Genomic DNA, 25,367 nt, shown 5'->3' on the forward strand with positions numbered 1-25,367 from the left:
AACAATTCAGTTTTGCAGGGCCCAGATTTCACTTGAAAGAGTATGGCTGTTTACTTTTGGCTCGGAACTGAGATATTAATTTTTTTATTCTTGAAAATGATTTCATTAATTTTTTTGCAAAGTGTAAGCAAGTCCAATGGAATGGCCCAGTCTATACCCTTTTCCACAAAAAGAACTAAGTAGAATTGTAAATTCATCCACCATGTGCTGGACCGAGACAGTTTAGCATGTGGCAGATGAAGTTACAATTCCACTTAGTTCTTTTTGTGGAAAAAGGTATAGTGGTGGAGGGTGACCTTCGGATAACCAAAGTTCATATTCGGTCATCTCTGTTTCAAAGGATCTCTGCCTGAAGGCTTACCTGAGACCGCAGAAGTGCTACCAGTCAGCGTAGGACAGTGATGGCGAACCTTTTCGAGACCGAGTGCCCAAATTGCAACCCAAAACCCACTGATTTATCACAAAGTGCCAACACGGCAATTTAACCTGAATACTGAGGTTTTAGTTTAGTAAAAATTGTTAGCTCCGAGGCGTGCATTACTCAAGAGTAAGCTTGGTGGTAGTTGGTGGCTTTGCTTTGAAGCAACCATGCAACTCTTCCAACGGGTGAATCACGACCCTAGGAGGGTTTACTCAGAAGCAAGCCACATTGCCAGCAACCGAGCTTACTCCCAGGTAAAGGATCGTGCTTTAGTTCTTTGCATGAAAATCAGTGGGGTTTAACAGCACTTAACAGGGTTACCTATACTGCTTCCCCAAAACTAGGTCTTAGGTTTAATGCTAATAATCGAGCACAGCAGCCCAGGCCAGCCTAGATGTGGGGGGGAGCAATTTCCCCCCCACACGATGAACTCTGTTTGTGCGTGCCCACAGAGAGGGCTCTGAGTGCCACCTCTGGCACCCGTGCCATAGGTTCGCCATCACTGGCGTAGGAAGACTAATGGTCAGTTTCAGCATAAAGCAGCTTTATATGTCTGTATATTCTGCTCTGAAGGTTTGCTTTGCATTGGACGTAAATACGTCCACATAATACTTCTGCTGTATATCTTCGCTAGCTGGAAAATAGTCATTTCCTGTACAGCCATGTTTTTGGTTTCATCTCTGAAGAATTGCTGTAGAGAGTAAACAAACGCTGCAGTGTATTTAACTATTTAGCAGCATAGTGAATTATTAAACTAGGATTAAAGAGGGTGGGGAAAACAATTTTTGACAAAGCACTGTATTGTATATCTGTTGCAGTGGTATGCTCTGCGAGGAGGTCATACAGTGTCAAATAGGCTGTTTCTGATGTGGTTTATTTTCTCCAAGATATTCATTGCTTAAAATGGTTATTGCTTCTAAAATAAGCAATAAGACCCCCCACTCATTAAAACTTACATGAAAGTAACTCATGATTTTTTAGCTTCATGAGTTGCATCTTGTTAATTAGTGAGATTATCTGTGTGTACAGTACAAGTAATCGTTCCTTCACTTCCGTCTGGCACTTAACTGTTGCCCGTCGACTTCTACTCCTTCTTTGTCGGCATCTTCTTCCTATAGTTTCCTCTGTTACTGTAGACAGAGGTACCAAAGTATCTATCTCCAACCAATGTGTCTGTAGTCTTATTTGGAAAGCCATTTCCACTTAGGAAGAAACCTCGTATCTGAAGATTTTAACTCTGTGGCCTACTAGAAATAACTGAAAGCCACAAATTGACCGTAACTGATTCACTGCAACTCATTACAGTTTTCACGGTCTTTGACAGTTTTTTGTTGGCACTGTTTACCAATTCTGTGGTCCTAGTCCTGGCGATGGTAGAAAATTCCATCAAGTTGCAGCCGATTTATTGCAAAGCTGTTGGGATTTCAAGGCAAGAGACTTTGCCATTTTCCATTGCCTGACTCTGCAAAACAACCTTGGACTTGCTTGGAGGTCTCTGTTCCAAATATTAGCCAAGGCTTACCAAGATACGAGCAGCTTGGATTAGCGTGGGTCATCCAGGTCAGGGCAACTGCACGATTTATTGAGAGCCTTTTGCTTTTTGTTCGAATTGTTCTTTATATTTTGTAATCCACTGTGAATCTCAGCAAGAAAAGTTGGGCTAAACTCTGGGATTTGAAAGCGTTATGAAGATGCTTTCTCCTTCATCTGTCCACATCTGATATTCTTATTTCGTTTCTGATATATGCTTCCTGTTCCGTGTATTCTTCCTAAAGTTCAGTTGTTCATATTGTTGCATTACCATGGATAGGTCTGTGATGTGATTGTAAAATTAGGCAAATATCCAGGTACAATATTGACCTTCAGAGGAAAAAAAAGATAAATGTACTCTCTGATTAATTAGGTAGGATGCCTTTGGCTCTAAGAGTGACTTAGTACATCTGCCAGAAATATGAGGCGATCCTGCTTAACACACCACCATTATGCTGCTTTTAAGACCCTGCCCTATGACATTAAAGTCCAAGACTCTTTTTTTTGGAGGGAGTGGGGATAGAATAAATCTCACATGATTGCTCTCTGGCTTGCATAAAAGCAAGGGTGATTCCGCATGGGCCAAAAACTGTGGTGTGAAAACGGTGTGAAAACAGTATAAACCCTTTTACACCATTTTAAACCCTTTTACACCATTTTCACATTGTTTTCACACTGCTGTTTTTGGCCCATGCGGAATCAGCCCTAGATTCAGTTACCAGCAGTAAATTGCGTTGAGTTTTGATAGGAGCCATTATGTATTTTAGAAGTAATAACCAATGGTTCTTTTACATTTCAGCTTAAAATTTGAATTTGTGCTACTTTGCTAACGTACGTTTGCATCTGAAATTGCATTAGTAATTTTGAACTGTAACAAGTGTTAAAGGCACTTCGTTACTGAGAGATAAACTGACTGCTGTGATTGAATATGCATTGATTTCCCTCCAGTGATGGAGTTTGAGAAATAAAAGTCATCCATTTGAGCTCGAGGACACCTGGTTGTTTTCCAGTAGCCAATCAGCGAGGCAAGAATAAATCACTCTTTTGCTTCCTAGATTGGCTGGAACAGGTCCACTTCTCCTCCAGTTCTTTCCCTGCCTCCTGGGAGAGCAGTTGTGTCCAGTTGCCCGTCCTTCACTTTTTTTTGCAGCTTCTATCCTTTTTTCTTCTTATTTTTGTGGTATTGTCTTTGCCCTCTTACTTTCACCCTGTTACTTTTGTACCCTGGTAACAGGAGAGGAACACACTTTTGAAGACTGTGCTAACGAGATCACTTGTGTGTTTAACATTAAGTGCAGGTCACCGCCCAGAGCCCCTTGGGGATTGGGCGGTCTATAAATTTAAATAATAAATAAATAAATATTTGTTCGAAGATTGATCTGGGAGAAATGACCCGCCGAGAGGAGCATTTTTGCTCCGCACACAGGATGATGGTCCTGCCACAGCTGGAGCTGCTGAACCGGCAGGAGGGGCGGGCCCCTGGTAGGGCTGTTTAGACCGAAGCCTCCACTGTGGAGCCCCGCCATCAGGTGACTCCCTCCTTCTCCAAAGTTGGCATGGAAAGGAAGCACCTAAACAAAATGGCTACTGTGAGTGCGGGATCATGTTCCTCAGCAGCAGAGGGACAGACACAGCAGGGAGGCAAATTGCAGAGCCACAGAGATCTGTCTTCAGCTCCAAAGGAGGACTCAGAGGCAGTGGTGTAGCTCTAAGGGGAAGGGGGTGTGCGATGCACTTGGAGGGGGCGTTCCACGTGACCTGAAGAAGCTGCTGGGCTGGGAGCCTGCTGCGGCCCCGCAGCTGGTTGTGACCCATCCAGTCAAGGTCAGCCTCCTGTGGTGGACCAAGTGGTCCAATTTGGATCAAGGAAAATCTTTTTGGATCAGTTCCCGCAAACAAATCTTCACGGATGCCAGCCCCTAGGTTGAGGGGTGATGCTGAAGGACCTCCCAGTCCAAGGTGTCTGGTTGTATCCCGCGTCCAGACTTCCAATCTTCTGGAGCTTAAGGCCATCTGCCTGGCACTTCAACATTTCCAAACCCCGCTGGAAGGTTCACATGTCTTAATAAGGACAGACAATGTAGTGGTCCAGAACTTACCTGAACAGACACGGAGGGTCTTCTTTCTTCTTTTTGCCTGAATTCCCATCATCCCAAAGAGATATACTGGCATGAACTTGATGTTCAACATTCACTAAAGGCCTTCCTGATCGGGATTCAGGACTTCAGAAGATCAGAAGCCTGGTTTATCTCTATAGCCAACCATAGCAGGTTATCTTCCCAACCACTAGCAAATGCCCAGAGAGTCCATTGCAGAGGCTTATAAGATTCAGAGCCTGTTTGTTCTGACAGGGATCATGGCTCATTTGGTACGCAATGCTGCCTTTAATAACAATGCTTCTGTAGAAGAAATCTGTAAAGCCGCAGTGAGGTCCTCCATTTCTCCATTTGTTAGACACTACAAATTAAATGCTTTAAGCTCTGTGGAGGCAAGGTTTTGTCTTAGAATGCTGCAGCATATCCTGAATGAGGAAAACGATTTCCACTTTTTTTGTGACACTGCTAGGGGAGGTCATCCAGATGTCCTCGAGCTCAAATGGAGAGTGGCCATTGGTACTTACCTGTGAAGGGTCCTTCTCTTTTGAGTGGAAGAGAACATCTGCCCTTCCATGTCATCATTTTTTTTCCTCTCACTTTTGCCAGGCAACTGTATTTTGTGCAATTATTGTTCATGTTGGGCTTCCTAGTTGAAGTTTTAATAGTTCCAAGGTTGCCCAAGTTGCTTCTCCAAGCTTGTGTTCTTTAGCTTATGTTCCTTTGTATTCTCTAGTCCTCTCTAAATGCTATTTTCAGGAAAAGTGTGCTGTTTTCTAATTATTGCATTGGACTGCTTTTTGGAGTTTCCAGGAGACTTGTTTCAGCACACCTAGGAAGTGTTAAAAGAAGTGTTAAAAATTACTATTATCGAATAAGGACCATTGGTACTGACCCATGAAGGGTCCTTCTCCTTTGAGTGGAAGAGGACATCTGGGTGTTTTCTAATCAGGGAGACTAGAATAAATTACTCGCTGAGATTTATTCTAAGTCTCCTGAATAAAAAACACCCAGATATTCTCTTAACCACTCAAGGAAGAAAGGACTCCTGAGTCAGTACGTAATGGTCCTTATTCGATAATTCTAATGTTACAACCGCCTAACTTTATTCTACCCTAAATTTTTCTTGTTAATAGCTGTGACGTTTCTTTTCCTTTACCCTTTGCTCTGCTTTTTGCTGGCTGGATTTGATTACTGTTGCAATTAGCAGCAGTTATAGACAACAACAAAGCTAACACGTTTTTCTATTTTTGCTGCTTTCAGTAGCTGGTACTTGCTCAAAATAAGAGACTAGAAGTTCTGTGTTTCGGTGCGGGGTTGCTTTTATAGATTCCCCCCACCCCCAATCAAAGAGAGGAAAACCAAGTAAAGTACAGCTGACATTTGTACAAAAGGTGGGAATATGGCACTGACTACAAGTTTTTTGGTTTTGGTTGGCTAAATTGAGGTCCTACCATATGTATCTGAAATGGGAGGGGGGCCGAATTTGATTGAGGAGTCTGATCAGAGATACTCTGTTCTTCCTAAATTTCTTTTGTTTTGAGACCTTTCACTATTATTTAGGACAACTGACTAATACACCTTTTTGCCTAACTATATTTCAAATGTCAGCATATGTACTTGTTAAATCCTAAAGATATAAAAGGAATTTACTTTCTAGTAGACATATTTTAAGATTGAAGTGTCAGTCTTTGTCTTTGTGTTTCAAGATTCTTTTTATCTGTTCCTTTTTACAATTTAGCATCTGACTAAGTACTGAATAATCATCTTTGACATAGTTCTGTTAACATTATTTGGGCAGTTATGCCAGTGTGAAATTGCTGCTTTACTCAAGATAGATTATTCAAAATATGCCTGCTGAAATTACCCTGCATTTTGAAATTACTACGCTCTTTAGAAAAAGAAATCTACACATGGTTGCCTTGAGGTACTTTGGTAGCTGCCTGATAGGGTGTTGTGTCATGGACTGTTACCTGAAAATCTAGGGATACATGGAAATTCTCCTCCACAAATGCACCTCCCTTTGGCCTGTGCTTGAACAGTACTTCAGTTTTAAACTTTATTAAACATATAGGAATGGCAAAAGAAAAAGCGGGAAGCATGTAGAGTCTGAGAACAAATTTGGAGAATAAGCAACACAACAAGCAAATCAGAGGTTCAGCAGAAGCTGTTCTAGTTGTGTGTCCTTCCTTGGGTAAGGCCCAAGTTGGCATCCCCCTTCCGTGCTGTTCTCTGAGGAAGAAGAAAAAGAAGAGTTTGGATTTACACCCCCTCTGTCTCCTGTAAGGAGTCTCAAAGTGGCTTACAAACGTCTTTCCCTTCCTCTCCCCACAACAGACACCTTGTGAGGTAGGTGGGGCTGAGAGAGTTCTGAGAGAACTGTGACGAGCTGAAGATCACCCAGCAGGTTTCATAAGTAGGAGTGCAGAAACAAATCCAGTTCACCAGATGAGAGTCCCCTGTTCATGCGGCAGAGTGGGGTATTAAACCCAGTTTTCCCATGGGAGGGTTGCAACTGCTAGTTGCTGCAATTGCACCATTAACTGTTGTATGGCAATGCAGGCATCTGGGAAGAGGAGCAGGCATCTGGGAACAGGATCAGAAAGAGGATGGAGCTGGTGACATGGGCAAAGGTGGGAGGAAAGGCAGGAGGGATTGCCCCCCTCTGTGGGCGCCATTCATCTTGTGTGCCGCTGCAGGCATTTGGGAAGAGGATGAAGAGGAAGCTGGTAAGGGCCAAGATGGGAGGAAAGGCTGGAGGGGTTGGTCCCCTCAGTGGGTGCCATTAACCCACCAGTAGTTTTCTTGAGTGGGTTGTATTTGTTCATACAGTGGACCTCACTGCTAGTATTCTTAATAAAGATTTGACAGCTTTTCCTGAAACTGGTAAAAAAAATAACTGCACTCACTATTGAATATTTTAAGTACCTTATGGTATCTAGTGTTAACCTCCATCTTGTTTGTTTCTTATAGATGAGACGTGTCCCCCTACATAGTCAGTAATGATATATACTTAAATCAGGATGTGGTAGCAGCAGTGGCATTGTGCCAATGGGGTGGGGGGGCGACACCCCAGGCACGCGCCAGTTCAGGGGAGTGGCCGGGGCGTTCCAGGGGCAGGGTGGGGATGAGGCTGGGGCGAAGGGCATGCACATGCCCCGGTCACAGTTCCCCCTTGCCCCGACCCTGGGTAGCACATGGCTTATGTTTAAAACTCCTGGGAATGTAAGCTTTGCTTTAACCAGCTGATAGAACTTTCCCACTATTAGAACTTGAACCATGACTTTGTGTTTCGAAGGCTAGAAACCAAGGTGGTAAAAAAATGCCCTGGGTCTGTCTTCAGATGCTCAGGTTTTGATGCTTTGGTTCATGATTAAGAGAAAGATGAGAAAGATCTTGTATTTCCTATAGCACAAGGAACTACATTCTGAATAGTTATCAGCCAGCGAATACATGTTTTTGCTTCTTTACCTTAATGGATACAAATAGATTCCAACTAATAATTAACTTATTCAGTTTTTTCAGTGGCTTCAGCATTGCCAGAAATTTAACTTCTCTACCCCCACTTAGCATGTTTCCACAAATTTGCAGAATTATCAGTTTAATATGGTAGGCTCAATGACTTCCTAATACCATTATTAAAATGGTTGCCTGTACAATACTAGCAAAGTTTGCTTTTTCAAGTATGTTAGAACTTGATGCATTCCCTCTTAAGTCATTACAGGTTTCCAGTGTGATTGTTGATGATAAATTTAAGAATTATGCCCATTCTTGTGACTGGTATATTCTTAGCTTCCTAGTTATCCTGCTATTGGCTTTCCATAATATCTGGTGGACTGCTGTATGAGGCAGGATGCTAGATTAAATGGACCACTGGTCTGATCCAGCAGGGCTCTTATGTTCTTATGTTGCTTTAGTGCCTTACTGAAGGCTATTTTCAACTTACTGAAGGCTCTTTTCAACTAAAAGAGCCTTACTGAAGGCTCTTTTCAACTAAAAGAGCTAAGTGGAATTGTAACTTCAGCTGCCATTTGCTTTGTTTTAGAATGCTTGGCTTAGACCCTAGTGCCTGCCTACCTAACAGAACTAGGTAGGCACTAGGACACAAGCGAAGCATTCTAAAACAAAGACAGTTCAGCACATGGCGAATGAAATTACAGTTCCACTTAGTTCTTTTTGTTGAAAAAGATATAAAAGAATTCTGGATCTTATGCATAATGTTCAGTTACTTTTATTTCAGCCATATTGCTGTTTTGGATGGCAATAGTGGTGGGTGGTAGTATGAGATAGTTATCCTGCGGCATGGGAAAAACCATCAGTCTTAAAGTCTAGACAGCTGCCTTGTGGGGGTAATTTCTGCCACTTTGCCAGCAGTTCTTGTTATTCCCAGGTATAAATGGCATTTACTCTTTAGCTGAAAAAAAGCAGTTCTGTTAAATTACAGGATGCATCTTATAATGTATGATTGCTTTGATCTGTTATTTCTTTGATTTAAAAAAAATATAATTGTGAGCAATGCAGCGCTAAGTTGCACTGACAAAAATGGTTTTAGCAGAAGGCGTCCATCAGATCTTTTGCTTGGACTGCGGTGATATTTAGAAGGGATGTGCAGGCTGGGCGGGGCTGGTGTGCTGCCACAGCAACACGCAGTACTGAGGAGACCGAGAGCTGAGTCTGTACTGACAATAGTTTAGCAGGATATAATTCAAGATACACCAAATCCATGGGAATGTCCAGAGCAATGTCCAACAAACCAGGAGTCAGAAGTCAGGAAGGTACACAACAGCAAGGAGAATCCAAGAATCAAAGTCAAGAAGCTGGTCCGTGGCCAGTCAAGGTCTGGAGACAGCAGTGGCATGCAGGCACAGATCAGGAAGAACACACTTTGTAACCACAACTGCCAAGGGCCTTTTATTTCTCAGAGCTACTTGCTGGGACTACTCCTGCAAAGACTCTGGGTAATGCCTAGCCCAGTGATTCTCTACCAGGGTTCCATGGTACCCTGGGGTGCCGTGAGCATGTCCCAGGGGTACCGCGGCAACGTTACCCCCCCTTACTTTTGTGGTGTCTCCTGCCAGCGCCAGCAAGGACATGGAGCTGGCCCAGGAGGGCAAGGCCTGCCGCAAGGTCAGCAGCCACTTCCCCCCCCAGTGCTTCCCTTCACCCGGGGAGCGGAAGGTGTGGGGGGTGGGGTGGCAAGAACGGGCACTGGGAGGGGAAGGTGGGGGGGATGGCATGGGTACTGTGAGATATGAAGAGTGAGGTCAAGGGTACCATGACGCTGAAAAGGTTGGGAAACACTGGCCTAGCCTGTAACCTTTCTGAGTGGTGCCTCTCCATTAAGGCCAGTCTCAACCTTCGTCTGCAACGCTGGCTTACATCTGGAAACGCAGAGCTACTGGTATCTTCCTTAGTCCTGTTAATTAGCTCTGAGCCAGAAGCCTTGGCTGGTTCAGGCTCTATTAATTCAGCTAGTGTCTCTCTTTGAGGCTCTATTAATTCTTCCTCAGATGAGCCGTCACCTACAGCAGGAGGGACCACGACAAGGGGCTTGAAGGCCCAGACTGGCTTGATCTTGTCAGATCTCGGAGGTTTAACAGGGTTGGCCTGGTTAGTACTTGAATGGGAGCCCACCAAGGAAGTGCAGGATTGCTTCGCAGGCAATAGCACAACACTTCTGTTCATCTCTTTCCCTTAAAAACTCTACAGTTGTCTCCGTGGCCATTTATCACTTGTGGTCTGCTTCGCATTGAGCGGATATTCCCTTCGGGTTTGATTCTTGATCACGCATATGTTTCCACTTCTTCAGCACTCACCCCGCCTTCAGATAATAGAATCCCTGAGGTTTTTGGAAGCTCTGAAAGTGAGACTTTTTATCTCCATTTGCAGGGAAGGTGAAGGAGATCAGCATATGTTTGGTTTCCATTCTTCAGCCTACCATTTCAGAAGAAATGGAAGAGCTTTCTTTTTTATTTTTTGTGCTAAAGGTCTGTCTCTGGAGCAAGACCCAGTGAAATTGACAAGAAGTTGACATGGTCTAGCAAAATAATGCTAGACTAAAGATGGCAGGGGGGAAAAAAGCTGCAGGCAGCCTCTCCAAACAAAGGAGCAGAGGGGCGGGCAAGATGGCTCTGCTGGGAACACTTCTCAGGAGGAGAATCCCTGTGCAGACAAAAAGCCAATGGAAAATGTCACTACGGAGCAAACAGCTCTGGGTTTTAAGTTGCAATTTGACAGCACTTTCCATCAGCATCAGACTCACAACTAACCTGTAACCCTCTTGTGGAGTTGTGCAGTATGGTTGCCAGAGTAAGCAAGAAAGTTGTGTTATGCCTTGTGCACAGCTGTTTGTTTCATACTACGTTATGTATTACAGCAAAATGCATAGAAAAAATAGCATGTAAGCAAAGAGTTGAAAAGATATGTGACGGAAAGGGAGAGTGAGAAAAGTCAGTCCCATAAACAATAGTGACTGTTGCCATATTATCTAAGAAAAAGGAATTCTACTTTCAGTTAGCTACCAAACCAATTAATATGTAATTTGGAGATGTCAAAGTTATTTTTCCTTCTGTAGGATTATTATATTGTGAATACCTAAGTCAAAACCTGTTTTAGTAAGACCTTTTACTAATATAAATTATACTTTGTCTCAAAAAAAGTAGTTAGTATGGTCAGTTGAGGTGCAGCGGTTGAGAAAATGGTGTGCGCTCTCATTAGGATATAGCCTTCAACAAATATGAGAATTATCATTTACATGCTTTCCTTGTCAAAACCATTATTTTGTGTATTATTGAACATGGTACTTTGATGCAAAAGCATTTATAGTTTATGTATTTTTACTTTCAAATTTTCAAACGGACAGCCAGGGGAGCAGAGCTAGGTAGACTCTTGAACACAGGCAGAACATTCTACAACCAAGAAGGTCCGGGATGTTGAGTTGTGTGGCGGAGGAATATTCAGCCCTACTAACATTTTTTTCCCAAGACAGACTAGAGTGGGTTAATTTAACCATTTATTGTATCTTCTCAAACTGCTACCAATAATTTCTTTAAGACTGAATCTTGATAATGGTAAAGGGGGGTTGTTATTAATGTACCCCTTCCTTCTGCAGGCTTCCAATTCACCCTCCATGCTATCTTTGTGGTTTCTCTGCTCCCTGAAGAAGCAGTTCAGTGAGATGAGTAACTTGTAGCAGAAAAAAGAAGAGGAAATCTTAGTTTATTTATTTGCCTTCATTTATAGTCGGCCCTTCTCTCTTGGACTCAAGGCAGATTACACAGAGTGAGTCAGTTCAATGGGCAGGGTGGGGTATTCAATAAACAATAAGTAGGATGAAAGTTGTAGGACCAGCCGGAAATATGAAAATAGAACCGAAGCAAAGTGTAGGTTAGGATGACATATTAAATGACAACAAAAATGGCATAGTAGGATCCTAGTTTCAGTAAGCTAAACACAGTAGCATAGACCATAGCCCTTAATAACTTGTCTAAGTAACTTTGTGAATCATTTAGTACAGTGCAACTTCATTGCCTGTGTAGAAAAATGTTCTTGAATAGTGCAGCCTTGCTTAGTTTAGGGAAAGGCAGGAGGGTGGGAGCTTTCCTGACCTCCTCAGGCAGGCCTTTGCACAAGGTGGGGAGGCACAACAAAGAAGGCGTGTGTGTGGTCACTTTTTGGTTTTGCCCATTTGTGGGTTTGGAGACCTTGCTCAGATGAGCGAAGCTGTCGTGTGGGAGAGGGGGTCTTACATATATAAGGGACAAAGCCATGTAGGGCTTTGTATGTGATAGCCAATACTATGCAGTGTGTAAAACAGCTTCCTGGCTTTGTGTGTATATAATATTACTGCATATTCTGTGAGGAAACGGAATACAGAACCTTGTGAAAGCTCTTCTAGGCAGTGTGTATGGTGCTGTTTGAGAAAAAACCTCGCTGCAGAGCAGAGGCACCGGGGGGGGGGGGGCAGGAGGGAGAGAGAAATGGCGCCCCAGGCAACACTGGTTGAAGGAGCAGCCTGGAGGGGCAGGGCTGAGGGGCACTTGGCGGCAGCTCGCCAATCAAAGGAACAGCCTGGCAGGCCCAAGGGGACGGGCGATTCTCCAGCCCCCACGTGACCAGCTGACGTACGCCCGGGGACATGTCCCCGTGAGCACTCCAGCTCTGCTGCAGAATGCTGGTGAATTGTTTCAGTTTCATTTCCCTCGGATGTGACTGAGGAGACCTTTGCTGTAAATGGGATATTCCTCATTTGGTCTGAGCCCTTTTGTAGTTAAGGGAAGGACATTCTGTTTCTTGCACTTAAGGCGTTTTAATCAGCAAGCTTGGTCTAAGGGTTCAGTTTGATGTCTTGTCTAAGGCAGGTTTGGCGATGAATGTCCTGGGCTCAGTCCCCTATGATGCAACTCCTCTGGGTCTGGCTCTGCCAATTAATTTTTTTCGAAGAGCTTGTGAATTCTTTAAAGCTCACAATGGAGACGGCACGAGTGTGTGCAGTTACCGATTTTGCCCATTTGCAGGCTGGCACAGAGTTGGTCAGCTGCTGCTTTCTCAACCACTTTGCCCAGAAAGGGCAGTTAGGGACTAGATTCCAACTGGCCACATCATTTTTCTGTGGGGATGATTTCGAAAGTTGCAGACGACTGTGGCTGAGGGAAGGTGTCCTACATTTGTGACTAATATATACTAGATCAGGGGTAGGGAACCTGTGGCTCTCCAGATGTTCAGGAACTACAATTCCCATCAGCCTCTGTCAGCATGGCCAATTGGCCATGCTGGTGAGAAACTGATAAGAATTAACAGACCAGGCTGTCAGGAAAACTGCTGATTCTAGTACTAGATACTAAGAATTTGTTGATGCAGCCCTTACATGATTTTATTAGCACAGATGGGCAGGGATCCATAGATTCAAATACTCGCCTTTACCGATCCAAGGATCTTATCAACATCCATCACAGAAACTGGGTCAAAGTGATCAGATGGTGTATTAGGTCTTTCTTCTGGTCTGCTTGCACTCCATCTGATATCCAGATTGATCAGGATTCAGTTTGTGTGTATTGTTGAAGGCTTTCACGGCTGGAATCTCTTGGATGTTGTGGGGTTTCTGGACTGTATGGCTATGTTTCAGTCACATTTTCTCCTGACATTTTGCCTGCATCTGAAGATCCTCTGAAGATGCCAGCCACAGATGCAGGCGAAACGTCAGGAGAAAATGCGACTGGAACTCGGCCGTACAGCCCGGAAACCCCACAACACCTCGTTCAGTTTGTAGTTGATTTTCTCCAGTGCTTAGCAGTAATTGGCTGAGCTGCCGGCAGCAAAATCAAGCAGGAGTCCAGTGGCACCTTAAAGATGAACATTTTGCTCCAAAATAAGCTTTCCTGAGTCAGAGCTGTTTTATTTTGCTTCTCCACGCTACCATCAGGTATTTATGCAATTTGTCATTAGGTTTATCTAAAATAATGTTCAGTAGGGAAAGCAACACATTTGGTTGAGTATCCAGATGTGTTGCTTAAGACATTCCCATAACAGTTCTTTGATCACTCTGCTAAATCTCACCATATGCCCATTGTGTATTTTGTTGCACCGCTCACAGCAATTTGTCTGATGTTGATAATCTCATGCAGTTCAGCTGCTGTTGAACGCCTCTGACACAGGATCTTGGAAAAGTTCTTCTTTGTATTTCACAATGACAGGTTCCTATTTCAGTGAAACAATGGGGTTGGTGTAAAATAAGTGTAGTGTCCTGTTGTATTATAGAAGTAAGTTTGTGTATTTTCGATTATAGAAGTAAGTATGTGCATATTTCCAGTCCAAAAATATGCCTGAAAAATACTTTATTGTAGTTTTCAGATATATTTGAGTATTTGGATGGTATCTAGAATTTTTTGGGATTGATGTAAATGGGTCCTGAAAAATTCTGGAAATATTTGGGAGTATGTGGGCATATTGTGGGCCCTGAACTTTTCTTTCAACTTTATGATGTTGTAAGGCTCCCTGAACTCTTTTTTCTTAAATTTTATGATGAATCTGTGTCAGCATCTTCTTGCCACATCTTGTTATTGGCTTGACCGGTTGGTTTGGCTTGAGATCCTTGGTTTGAAATGGGTTCAATTGATCTTTTAACACTGTATTCTCTTCTGAAGTTGGTTTGCCTTGGATACTCTGTTTTGACAATTGTGTTCAGGCTATTTCTACTGGGATTCCCTGATTCTGCATTGGTTCTGTTGGGCTTGTTGCTTTTGTTTGCACTTTGGGAGACTTTTGGTCAGTGGGTTTCTTTGTTTGCTGTTGTGTGTTTGTCTATTCTTGGCCCTGGAGAAAGCCTGTAACAGCCTCTAAAAATTAGGATACTGCTAATTTTGCACTCCCTGAGATCTGGATCTGAAAAAAATTCCAATTTTGTTCCTGGTGCACACCTCTACATGGAAGTAGCAATGTCACAGTTGCCAGATATACATTATTTCATTGCACTGTGCTGTTCTTGTTGAGTGCTCAAACAGAGCTAAAAACTTTCTTCACTACTGTAAAATGGCTTCTGATAGTAGGTGCCCAAGACCTTAAGCTATTATTTTCTAAAAGTTCTTTGGGCTCTGCTGCTGCTGCATCTTTAGACACCTGCTTTGATTATTCTATGCCTTAATGTAGATTTATGTTTGGAAAACCACAGGGTATGATTAAGGTACTTGGTAGGCAAATGCTGAATGGTTTTGAAGGTGGTGCCTGACACAGGGAGAGTTTGAAGAGGATGCAACATTACTTTCAGGGTGATGTGTTAGGAACTTCCTCTAGTGCTTACCATAGAGACTTGGGGAAAGTCCCAGACTGATCCCCCCCCCCCCACACCTCCATTTCTTGAAGGCAGGATATTGGAGCTGAGGGTGAGGGGTTTACCTGGCATGGGTGGTCAAATGGCATGCCTAAATGTAACGTTCCCCTGAGCTGGTGCTAGGAGGCCTTTGCCATTTTCACATATTCTTAATTGTGGTTCCAAGGCTGGGTCAATGTTCAAGAAAATGATTTGTTAATAACAAAAATATGTGAAAAGTCTTTCCCCCTATTTCTTTTTGTCTAACCTGAGGTGTCAAACTCGTGGCCCTCCAGATGTTATGGACTACAGTTCCCATCACCTGGCAGGGGATGATGGGAACTGTAGTCCATAACATCTGGAGGGCTGCGAGTTTGACACCTATGGACTCTAACCCATCTCCAAGGATGGCCCAGACTAGCCTGATCTCATTCAGATCTTGGAAGTTCTTCAGGGTCAACCTCGGGTTCCTTGGCAAAGTCAGGTGATCGCAAACCACCTCTGAAAGTGTTATAATTTCACAGTTTGATAAGGCAAATCTCAATATTTCAGGGAGCTGTTCATAGCTAATCTCACTGTAATTTGGTCAGATGAAAATAGGTGCACCATATGAATCGTTCTGTGGGTGGTGTTTTAAGAACTGACCGTAACCCATTCTGTCTCTCCTGAATTCTTAAAGCATTTTGGCCAAGGCATAGCTTTGAAATGGATTCATCCTGGAAAGATCCAAATCATCACATCCCAAAGTGGCCTTTGCACCCCAAAGTGCTTTGCAGTTGTATAGCTAATGCCACTTTTACATCGGCAAGTGGGCAGATTAGTTTTTCCTCAGTGTGTAACACAGATTTTGGGGAGAGTTGTTCTAATGTTCACTCCTTGTAGCCAGCGGCTTTTTAAATTCGCATCCTCAGATATGAATATTTGTCCTCTTTTGCCCCTGTGATTCCAGCAGGTTGGTCATCTTGGTTATTTCAGTTGCCTTATAGCCCAATCCAGGAGGGGTGGAGCAGCCACAGGAGGCGGTAGGGGCTCGTACTGATGCATTTGCCCTCTCAGCCAGTGTAAGAGCCACTTACGCTGGCCAGGAGGGCAAATGGAGGTGGGCAGGCACCACTTCCACAGCAGCGCCGGCCTAATGAGTAAACTGATGGAGCTCGGGGCGATCCAGAGGCGATCCCAGAGGCAGAGCAGGCAGCTGGGATTTTTCATCTAGAAGCCCTCTGGTGGCAGCAAGGTGGTGTGGCAGCAGTACTGTATTGGGCTGTTAATTACTCATTAGTTGATTTTCTGCTTGAGTCCCTAATATTTTATGCTTGAGTCCCTAATATCTGTCCCTAATATTTCACACAGAGTGAAATATTTGTTTGTTTATGCTGATCAAATGACCGAATAAAGAATCTGGATCTATTTACCCTGTTGTATATTTTTCTCTCATCAGAGCAAACTGCATATGGCCATATAGCAATGGTGGCGAACCTATGGCACAGGCGCCAGAGGTGGCACTCAAAGCCCTCTCTGTGGGCACGCGTGCACAGATTTCGTCGTGGGGGGAAATCCCCCCCACACACATCTAGGCTGGCCTGGGCCACTGGACTTGATGTGCGTGCACCTCAGCGAGCCTGGTGCCTGTGCTCCAGGTGGCTGTTGTCCGGAGGGAGGGGGCAGAGACGGCAGAGATGCTAGAGAGGCGCAGAGCGGCGCATGTGGGACTTGCTGGAGGCTACAGCAGGCTGCCCCTGCTTGAGGGGGTTATTCAGGTTAAATTGCCACGTTGGCACTTTGCCATAAATAAGTGGGTTTTGGGTTGCAATTTGGGCACTCGGTCTCAAAAAGGTTCGCCATCACTGCCATATAGACATTGGATGTTCTGCTCCATGTTTGGGCAACTGTTCTGTAGATCTTTTAAGCCTATAATGTGGTCTGATATTTGTACATTAACTGTGGCTTAGTGTAGACATGTTGGATTGTGGTTTGGTGATGCATCTGAATCTAGCCATATTTCGCTTCAAGTTTTGTTTTCACCTTTTTTGCCTTTTCACCTTTTTAAAAACTTTTTTTTTCATTTATTGACAGAGCTAGTGACTGTTTTAAAGGCTGACAAATGTATTCCAGATTGGAAAATGGCTGCATTCCTTCGCTACCTCCATTAAACAACTGACTTAACACAGGTAGAGTAGAATAATTCATGTATGTGGTTGAATGTTTTGCATAAGTGGCTGCAAGTTAGACAGTGATTTGGTATCTGACAGTTTACTTGGGTATCTGACAGTTTATGTGATGTAGTAGTTAAGAGCAGGTGGATTATAATCTGAAGAACTGGGTTTGATTCCCCACTCCTCCACCTGAGTGGCAGAGGCTTATCTGGTGAACCAGATGTGTTTCTGCACTCTTACATTTCTGCTGGACAGAGGCGTACCGGGGGTAAATGGCGCCCGGAGACAAATTGTCTCCAGGACGCCCCCCAGGCTCTGCCCCCACCATCCCGGCTCCACCTCCCACTGCCCTCAACCCCACCCATGTCACCATGGACATGGGCAAGGTCTAGGATGCTAACCTCCCCCCACAAGACTCCCAACCCAGCCTGCAGTATTTTCTGACCTCCCCTCCAGGCAGGCCAGAAGAGACTGCAGTCCCGGCCTCGGAGACCTGCTTTTATAAGCACTGAGGCCGGGGGGTGGGGCTTGGGGAGCAGGAAGGGGTGGGACTTCCTGCTCCCCAAGCCCCACCCCTGGCCTCGGAGAAGAGACTGCTGGCTGCCGGTTGGGAGCCCAGCCGGCGGGGGGGAGGGAAGGGAGGGGGGACTCCAGGGGGGTTGCGGGCACTTGGAGGCAGCAGGAAGTCCTGCTGCCTTGTCGTTTTTGCATGCCTCGACTGACACGAACGGGGTCGAGGCAGGCGAAAACGATGAGGCAGCTGGACTTCTTGGTCACGTGGGGGGCCGAGTTTTGCATCCCCCACGCGACCAAAAGAGTGGCGCCCAGGGACAAGGGGTGTCCCTTGTCCTTAGGTAGATACACCACTGCTGCTGGGTGACCTTGGGCTAGTCACAGTTCGTTGGATTTCTCTCAGCCCCACCCACCTCACAAGATGTCTGTTGTGGGGAGAGGAAAGGAAAGGAGCTTGTAGGCCTCCTTGAGTTTCCTTACAGTCTTCTTCTCCTCAGATGAAGACTTCTTCTCCAGTCTTCTTCTCCTCAGATGAAGATTCTCTAGGTTTTTTCCCCCTTGATGAGTCTCTGTGTTCACAGAGGGCTGGTTTGTACATGTGTATACAAGTGTGGAGTTTCTGTAGGGTCATTTCACTTGTAGCAGAATGTATGTGACTTCCATTCTGCTAAAGGCATTGAGATGTATTCTTTACAGTGGACAATGAACACGACTCATTGGATGGACCTTCTCCTTCGCAATACAGTCCTCCATACTACACCCCCAAAATGCTGCAGTCACTGCCACCCTCAGGTTCATGGGATCCCTGAAAAAAAGCAGTGACTGCAGTATGAGGTTTTGTAGTGGGAGGGAACAGAAATCAACAGAAGTCTCCCTCTGCCACAGAACTGGTCTTCCAGCAGTGCGGAAGAAGCATTGGATACAGCTAATTGAATTCAGTGTGGCAATTTTATCTATGGTGTTAAATCTATCATGCCTCATGCAAGTGCATTTAATGGTGTGATTGTTAAGGGATGAACATGTATGTGTGGTTGTGTGGGCTACCCAAATACAAAACAAAGATGAGCTGCTCATAATCTGTCTCATTCCAAGTGGAATCGGTCTAAAAAGAAGAAAAGCTTGCAAGACCCCAAGCAACTATACTACATATATTTTTACCCAGAGGAAGTCAGGAAAAAAAAGTTAAGAGTGGACAATAAGGCTTTCTTGTTCTCTCCCAAGATTTAATATTGTAACAACTGAAGGGGTTTTTTTTAATTTTTGTCTTGTTGCAGTGGAAGCAATTCCACACAGTCTGGTGAGGCATCAGGAAAGTTTGCAAAAACGTTTAATGCCTCTTCTGACACCTTGGGAAGCCACTGGTTAAAAGAACTGTCTTGAAACTGGCACTGTTTCAATATCCTGCTGTTTAAAATAGTCCTTTGCAGTTCACGAGAAAAGAGAGAGAATGCTTCAAGGTGAAATAAGTACAGCTCTAAAATTTACATTCACATGTTGTTGCTGAATCATGGCCTTTTTAAGAACAGGTATTTTTGAGGAAGTCTTCTGTGGCACACACACTGAAAATCACAATCAATTACTGCAATGCCAACTCTCGTATTTCTTTGCAAATAAATATAAAAGATGCAAAATAATGTTTATTCTTTCTCTATATTTTGGGAATTTAATTCAAAACCCCTTTATGATTTCTCCTGAAGTAGTGTTTCCAAGTTTTAAAAACAATTGTTAAAGTATTTCTTGTGTTTAGGCAACTGAAATCGAAATTCCTGTGTTAAATCATTCTTACATTCTCTTGGTATTTCAGAAAAATATGTGAAGGACATTTGTTTTGCAGTGGAACATAGAAAGGACATGGAAACACCCTAACAGGAATCCAGTTTATTTTGCTGCCACAGATTAAAACAGCTACCTATCTGGAATTATCAATGTAGAGACAGGCTGCTATGGACTAGGGTTTATTGGCTATTTATTTGCAGCTGCCCAGCTGGAATTGCCTCTCGAAAAAATACAATTCTGTTTGTATCACAAATGTAGCTTGTGAAGCCTGCCTCCGAAAAATTTCCGTTTGTCCTCTCCTGTGTCAGAGGCTCTATCAAGTGACCTCACTTTGAGAAAAAAGTTTTCTGTGTCAGTCTACTTTAAAGCCATTGATCTGAATATATTTATATGAATGTGTGTCCTGTCTTATTGCCATGTAGAGATGCGAAAGCCCGGAAGAAAAAAAAACTGAAGTCCTCAGCTGAGTTTCAAAAATAAAAAGTGTATCGTTTTATGTGTAGGGGGTAATAGCTTCAGCACTCATTCTTTGCAGGGAGCCATAAATGAAAGAACATTGGAAAATTAAGAGTAAGCAGCTTTGAATTATTTATCCATAATGCTGCTTTGGGATTATTGATACTAGGAGGAAATCTGTGTTGGTCTGTTGCAACAAAATTGTAAACAGGGGACTGGAGCTACTTTAAAGACTAATAGGTTACTTCTTGACAACAATTATGTACTGACCCCTGATGTTTTTAGCATTGTTTTAGCAAAGTTAAATTTTCTCCCTCCCCTCCACCTCTTCCCTTGCCTGCTCTGCTCAACTCATGAGCCATCATACATAGGTTGTTAAATATCCTTTGGAAACAGGGTTGCCAGTCCAGTTCTGGCAACCCCCAGGAGGTGCAGGGGATGGAGTGGGGATGGAGTCATGACAGCATTTTGGCTCCTTCCGCACATGCAGAATAATTCACTTTCAATCCACTTTCAATGTACTTTTCAGCTGGATTTTACTGTGCAGAATAGGAAAATCCACTTGCAAGCAATTGTGAAAGCAGATTGGAAGTGCCTTATTCTGCATGTGCGGAAGGGGCCAAAATGCTGGTCCTCAGGTTTCTCAGGTCCCAAGCCACACAGAGCCGCAGTACAAGGGCAAAAGAGCCGCATGCGGCTCCAGAGCCGCAGGCTGCAGACCCCTGATCTAGATGATTTCTATAGCTGGCTGTTGTGGGTATTCCAGGCCATGTGGCTGTGGTCTGGTAGTTCTTGCTCCTAATGTTTCTCCCCAGTAAGGATCCATAGTGGCTCATTCTCCATTCCTCCATTATTTATTGTTTATTCCAACTCAAGGATACAATTTCAGATTTGTTTCCCAGGCTACCAAAATGGCAAAGAGTAAATAGGCACCAGATCTACCGTTAAGGAGTGGTCTGGTAGCCCTCAAGTACAAAAGGACTCTCTGAATGTATGCCTTGGTCAGTGCGTCATCATCATATATCGCATAGATAAGTTGCTTTATCTGCGGTGATGTTTTTATACCCATATGTTGCAGCTGGTGGCTTGGAGGGCATTCAACTTTGACTCTGCGTCCTTGGTAGGTTGCAGCAGATTAAAAGGTTAAGGATCCTCACAATAGAACGTTCACAGCTTCTTAGCAACAAATAGAGGAAATAGATACAATGCTGTTAGGATCTGAAGAGAACTTCACAGAATAGTTTTCCTTTGTTCCATGGCCAGCTTTTATCATTAGAGGATATCACATGGTTTTGTTCCATGATGTATTTTATCATGTTCTAGTTGTCTATTCTTTGTACTATATTTGGTAAGAAAATGAGCGTGGTTGGTAATGTTTGCCTTACTGCAGCAGATACTTCTCTGTTCCTTTTTACCCTTCAAATGTACTAACTGCAATAAGAAGCACAATGAACTTCTTTTAAATGGGAATAAGTTGAATTTTTTTCAAAATAGCATTGTTCTGAGGATACAATTTTATCGGATGTGAGAGTGATTTGCTCCTCATATCTTGGCTCTGTGTGCGTTGTTCCTCAGTTGCTGTTTTTCCCCCAAAGGTGACAGAGGAGAAGTGGTAAGAAAATGCTTGGATCAGAACGTGCTGTGGTAGAAGAATGGCTGTCAGAATTCAAGGTGAGAAAACCGAAATACTGTTACGGCTGCCTTGTGTGGCTTCTGGATTGTGGGGAATTTTGTATCGCTGCTCTTCTCAGTAGTATAGAATGTACAGAAGAACCTGATCCCCCTTCCTGGATTGGGAACAGTAAATTCAGTTGCGGTATTCTGTGCCAAGAGGTAAGCAATCCATTGTTAACAGTGCTCTGTTGCTTCATTTAGGTGTTACCTGAAACACAGATCGCCAGTTATGCAGCCACGCTTCACCGGAAAAAAACATTGGTGCCTGCTCTTTACAAAGTCATTCAGGACCCAAACAATGAGGTATGAAACCACCACTTCACTTAACAGAGCGACTCTGAGCTTCATTAACCACCTCTATTTTAAACAGATCATTTTGTTTTGCTCCTTGATTCAATAAAGCAGGAATATTTTTTTGTTTCCTTCCATCCCTTCTTAAATCTATTTTTGGAATGTATTTCCAGCTGAATGCTATCTGTTTTTACTATTGGATTGTATGTAGAGTTGCTGTTTGGTTTTGATGATAGACATTGTACAAGGAGACAGATGTTGGCTCAGTTTGGATTTCTTGAAGAATTTCATTCTAAATCTGACAAAGGGGAGTAAAAGACGAGCTAAGAGTGTTTAGCTCTAGCTTTAGAACTAGGTTACAGAAAGAGTATAATTGTTACTGTAGAAAAGATTGACTTTTATAACCAGATTGAACCTTTAATGGCAACAAAGCTACTGCCATTGGATAACGGAGAGCAGGAAGAATCATGCAGTCTTGTAATAAATGCAGTGAAAATGTACCAGTTGAGAGTCAAACACCCTGTGGAACTTTTTATACTTTTTTAAAAATACCTTTTTTTTTTGCTAATAACAAACCTACAGGGTAATAACAACCTACAGCAGGGGTGGGCAATTATTTTTTCCATGGGGCCGCATAAGAAACAGAAAATATTGTGGAGGGCCGGGCCAAAAGGCAGGGGGGCCAGTCAGGGTCATCCGGCGGGCCGGATGTGGCCCGCGGGCCGTATAATGCCCAGGTCTGACCTACAGGGTAATAAAACCTACAGGGTAATAACAAACCTACAGGGTAAAAATATCATTTGTTACACTTGAAACTCCTATTATTGTCATAAGAACATTTCCATTACTGGTTTAGGAACCCAAGTCCAAGATGCACCTGGGCATGTGAAACTAATTGCTTGGTTCTTTTAATTGCATTCTGCTTTTTAAAAAAATAACAAAAAGCCATGTTTATAGACCCAGATTTGAAGGTTTTTTCCTTTGGAGCTTTCTGAAAACAAGATTTTAGAAAATCATGTGGACACATGTAAACTTGTGATCAGAAGCTGGGCAGTACAACAGTGTTGTCCCCCCCACCCTTCCCCCCAGTTTTATCACCCCTGACAAACTGGCTTTGGCCCTCTGGGAATTGCTGCTTTTCCAATATGGCCATAAGCATCCACCAAATTCTTAACTGTCAAATGAGCAGGTAACAAAAACGTGCAAGATCTTTATCCGTATGTCCTGAAAACTGAGTTTGGATTATTTGAAAAAGTATCCCAAGTAATCTTTGGCTAACCGCAAGGCAAAATACCGCCTCCTGTTTCTCGCTACAAAACTGTAGCAGTAGAATTGTATTCTAATATCATTTTGTGCTCACGTTAGTAGTATTTTACTTCTGCTTTAAGAGTATTTCACTTAAATTCCCATTTATTTTTGTTTTGGGGGATTTGTTTGGAGGTTCAGCAGAATGCATTTTAATATGGTTCTTTAACAGTTTTTAAAAACTGATGTGTTAACAACTTCGTCAGGTCATCACTTGGGAAATGATAATTTGCTTAACATTCATTAGCAGGCCAAGTTAATAATACCTGTGGTTTGGGGCATGTGTTCCGATTGTATCTTGTAGCTTCTGGAGCCCGTCTGTCACCAACTCTTTGAACTCTACCGTAGCTCTGAGGTTCGACTCAAAAGGTTCACGCTGCAGTTCTTACCAGAACTGATCTGGGTTTACCTGCGTCTGACTGCCAGCAAAGATCGACAGAGCAACGGCTGTATTGAAGCCCTGCTCTTAGGGATTTACAACTTGGTAAGTAAATCTGGGTGGAGGCAGCCAAGGCCTTTTGATCAATATAAATTGGGCCACTGGAGTTTGTTTCTTATTCTGTTACCATGTTTCCAAAATTCTGATCTTCTGGCTTCCGGTTGAATTCCGAATTACCTTCAAGGTGTGGGTTTTGACCTTTAAGGCTTTGCGCGGCCTGGGGCCCTCGTATCTTCGGGACCGCATCACCCCATATGTCCCAAATCGGCCTCTGCGTTCTGCAGAGGCCAATCTGCTGGTGGTCCCCAGCCCCTCTATGATGCGGCTGGCCTCCACGCGGGCCAGGGCCTTTACGGCACTGGCCCCGGCCTGGTGGAACACCCTTCCTCCAGCTGTCTGGGCCCTGCGGGACCTGGGTGAGTTCCGCAGGGCCTGTAAGACCGTGTTGTTCCACCGGGCCTTTGGAGTGTCCAGCTGCTAATATGGTGCCCCCTCACCGCTCTATGCCTGGGGCGGTTACATCAGGGTCTCCTCACATGAGGAGCCCCACCGGCCCCCCTCAGGGAGGTAGGTTTTAAATTGGGCCAGACGCCTTCTATTTATTTATTTATTACCGTTATTATAGTGATTCGGGCTGTTTTAAATGAGTTTTAAGTCATTTTATGATGGGGCCTATGTATTTATAATTGTATGATTGCTCCTGTTGTTCACCGCCCGGAGCCCCCCGGGGATCGGGCGGTATATAAATTGAAAAAATAAAATAAATAAATAAATAAATATTTTTATCAGAGCAGGTGTAATAGACTTTGCCTGTTGTGCTGTGAGAAGGGACTGTTTCTGCCAACTTCTTCATTTTATTTATTTATGCAGTGCTTCATAGGCTACACTGTGCCGGAGGATCTCTCTGGAACGAGAGGGCTCGTCAATTTCCACTTTGTTCTTAAAAGTTTGTTTTTGTCTTGGATTTTATTTAGCTCTTCAGAGGTTGTGCATTGCACTTTCAAGTGCTAGAGAACTCATGATACATCCGTGTTTAAAAACGACAAACAGCATGATAGGTATCATGTTGTTTTTGAATAGGGGTTTAGGAGTATCAACCGGCAGCCAGAATGCTGTTTATGAACAATGAAGGTATTAACAACATGCTGCCCCTTAAATTGCATCCTGGTTGCTGTCTTTCACAGACCTGGTATAGAGGAAGAGCTACCTAGCCTCCTATCAACGTGGGTTGGGATTTTGAAGGTACACACGACTCAGAGGCAAAGAAGTCCTTTAAAACATTTTTTTGAAGTTTATTGAACTCAGCACTCATTCAACAAACTATAGAACACTGACATAAAGTACATGTAATCGACTGTATAAGAGCCAGTAACATCAAAATATCTGAACCAAGTAAAATCAAAGCATAAAATATATCCATGGTAGCATAGCTAAGTCCAAAAGCAAGCAGGAAAAAATATTCAAATTACTCTAGCAAGCAAAGGTGACATACTTATGATGTCTGCGGCTACAGGTGGGAAAAGGATTAACTGATACAATATTGAAAAGACAATTATAAAGAAGCTGCTGGTCAGGTGATCTAAGCAAACCAATCAAGGGTTAGTGCCAATTAGCAAGGATGGTTGGTGAGATTTATCATTGGGCCACACCCCACTTACCTCGTCTGAGTGCAACCCCACAGCGACCCCTCATAGAAAAGCCTCCGTGGCTTTTGACAACGGAGACATTTGTTCCCCACTCATTTTCCATTCAGGAAATAGCCCGGGGTTCCACATCAAGAGTCAAAGAGGCAATCGAGCGTTCTGATTGGCTGGCAGGCAAGTGCATCATTTATTATCGGGAGTTGCAGCCAAAATGGGCGGGGCTCCATTTTGATTGGCTGACCCGAAAAGTTCGTTTGGATAAGCTGAAC

The 25,367-nt window shown here is 43.6% G+C and overlaps 2 protein-coding genes across 4 annotated transcripts in view; one reads left to right on the forward strand and one right to left on the reverse strand.

Annotated features, from left to right (window-relative positions):
* LOC125426207 (aldehyde oxidase 3-like) overlaps positions 1-25,367 on the reverse strand; it is a 343,943-nt gene that overhangs the window by 84,037 nt on the left and 234,539 nt on the right. The gene's annotated exons all lie outside the window — the stretch shown is intronic.
* FAM126B (family with sequence similarity 126 member B) overlaps positions 1-25,367 on the forward strand; it is a 67,241-nt gene that overhangs the window by 15,065 nt on the left and 26,809 nt on the right. For 2 of the 3 annotated variants that reach the window (XM_048486433.1, XM_048486431.1), the window contains exons 2-5: positions 16,922-17,016; positions 21,342-21,417; positions 21,622-21,723; positions 23,321-23,500. In XM_048486433.1, the coding sequence (XP_048342390.1) occupies positions 21,367-21,417; positions 21,622-21,723; positions 23,321-23,500 (333 nt within the window). In that variant the 5' untranslated portion in view covers positions 16,922-17,016; positions 21,342-21,366. The remainder of the gene's footprint in view (positions 1-16,921; positions 17,017-21,341; positions 21,418-21,621; positions 21,724-23,320; positions 23,501-25,367) is intronic. The other variant, XM_048486432.1, reaches the window with a different exon arrangement.

This window comes from Sphaerodactylus townsendi, linkage group LG02 (assembly GCF_021028975.2).
Source record: "Sphaerodactylus townsendi isolate TG3544 linkage group LG02, MPM_Stown_v2.3, whole genome shotgun sequence".
Classification (NCBI taxonomy): Eukaryota; Metazoa; Chordata; class Lepidosauria; order Squamata; family Sphaerodactylidae; genus Sphaerodactylus; species Sphaerodactylus townsendi.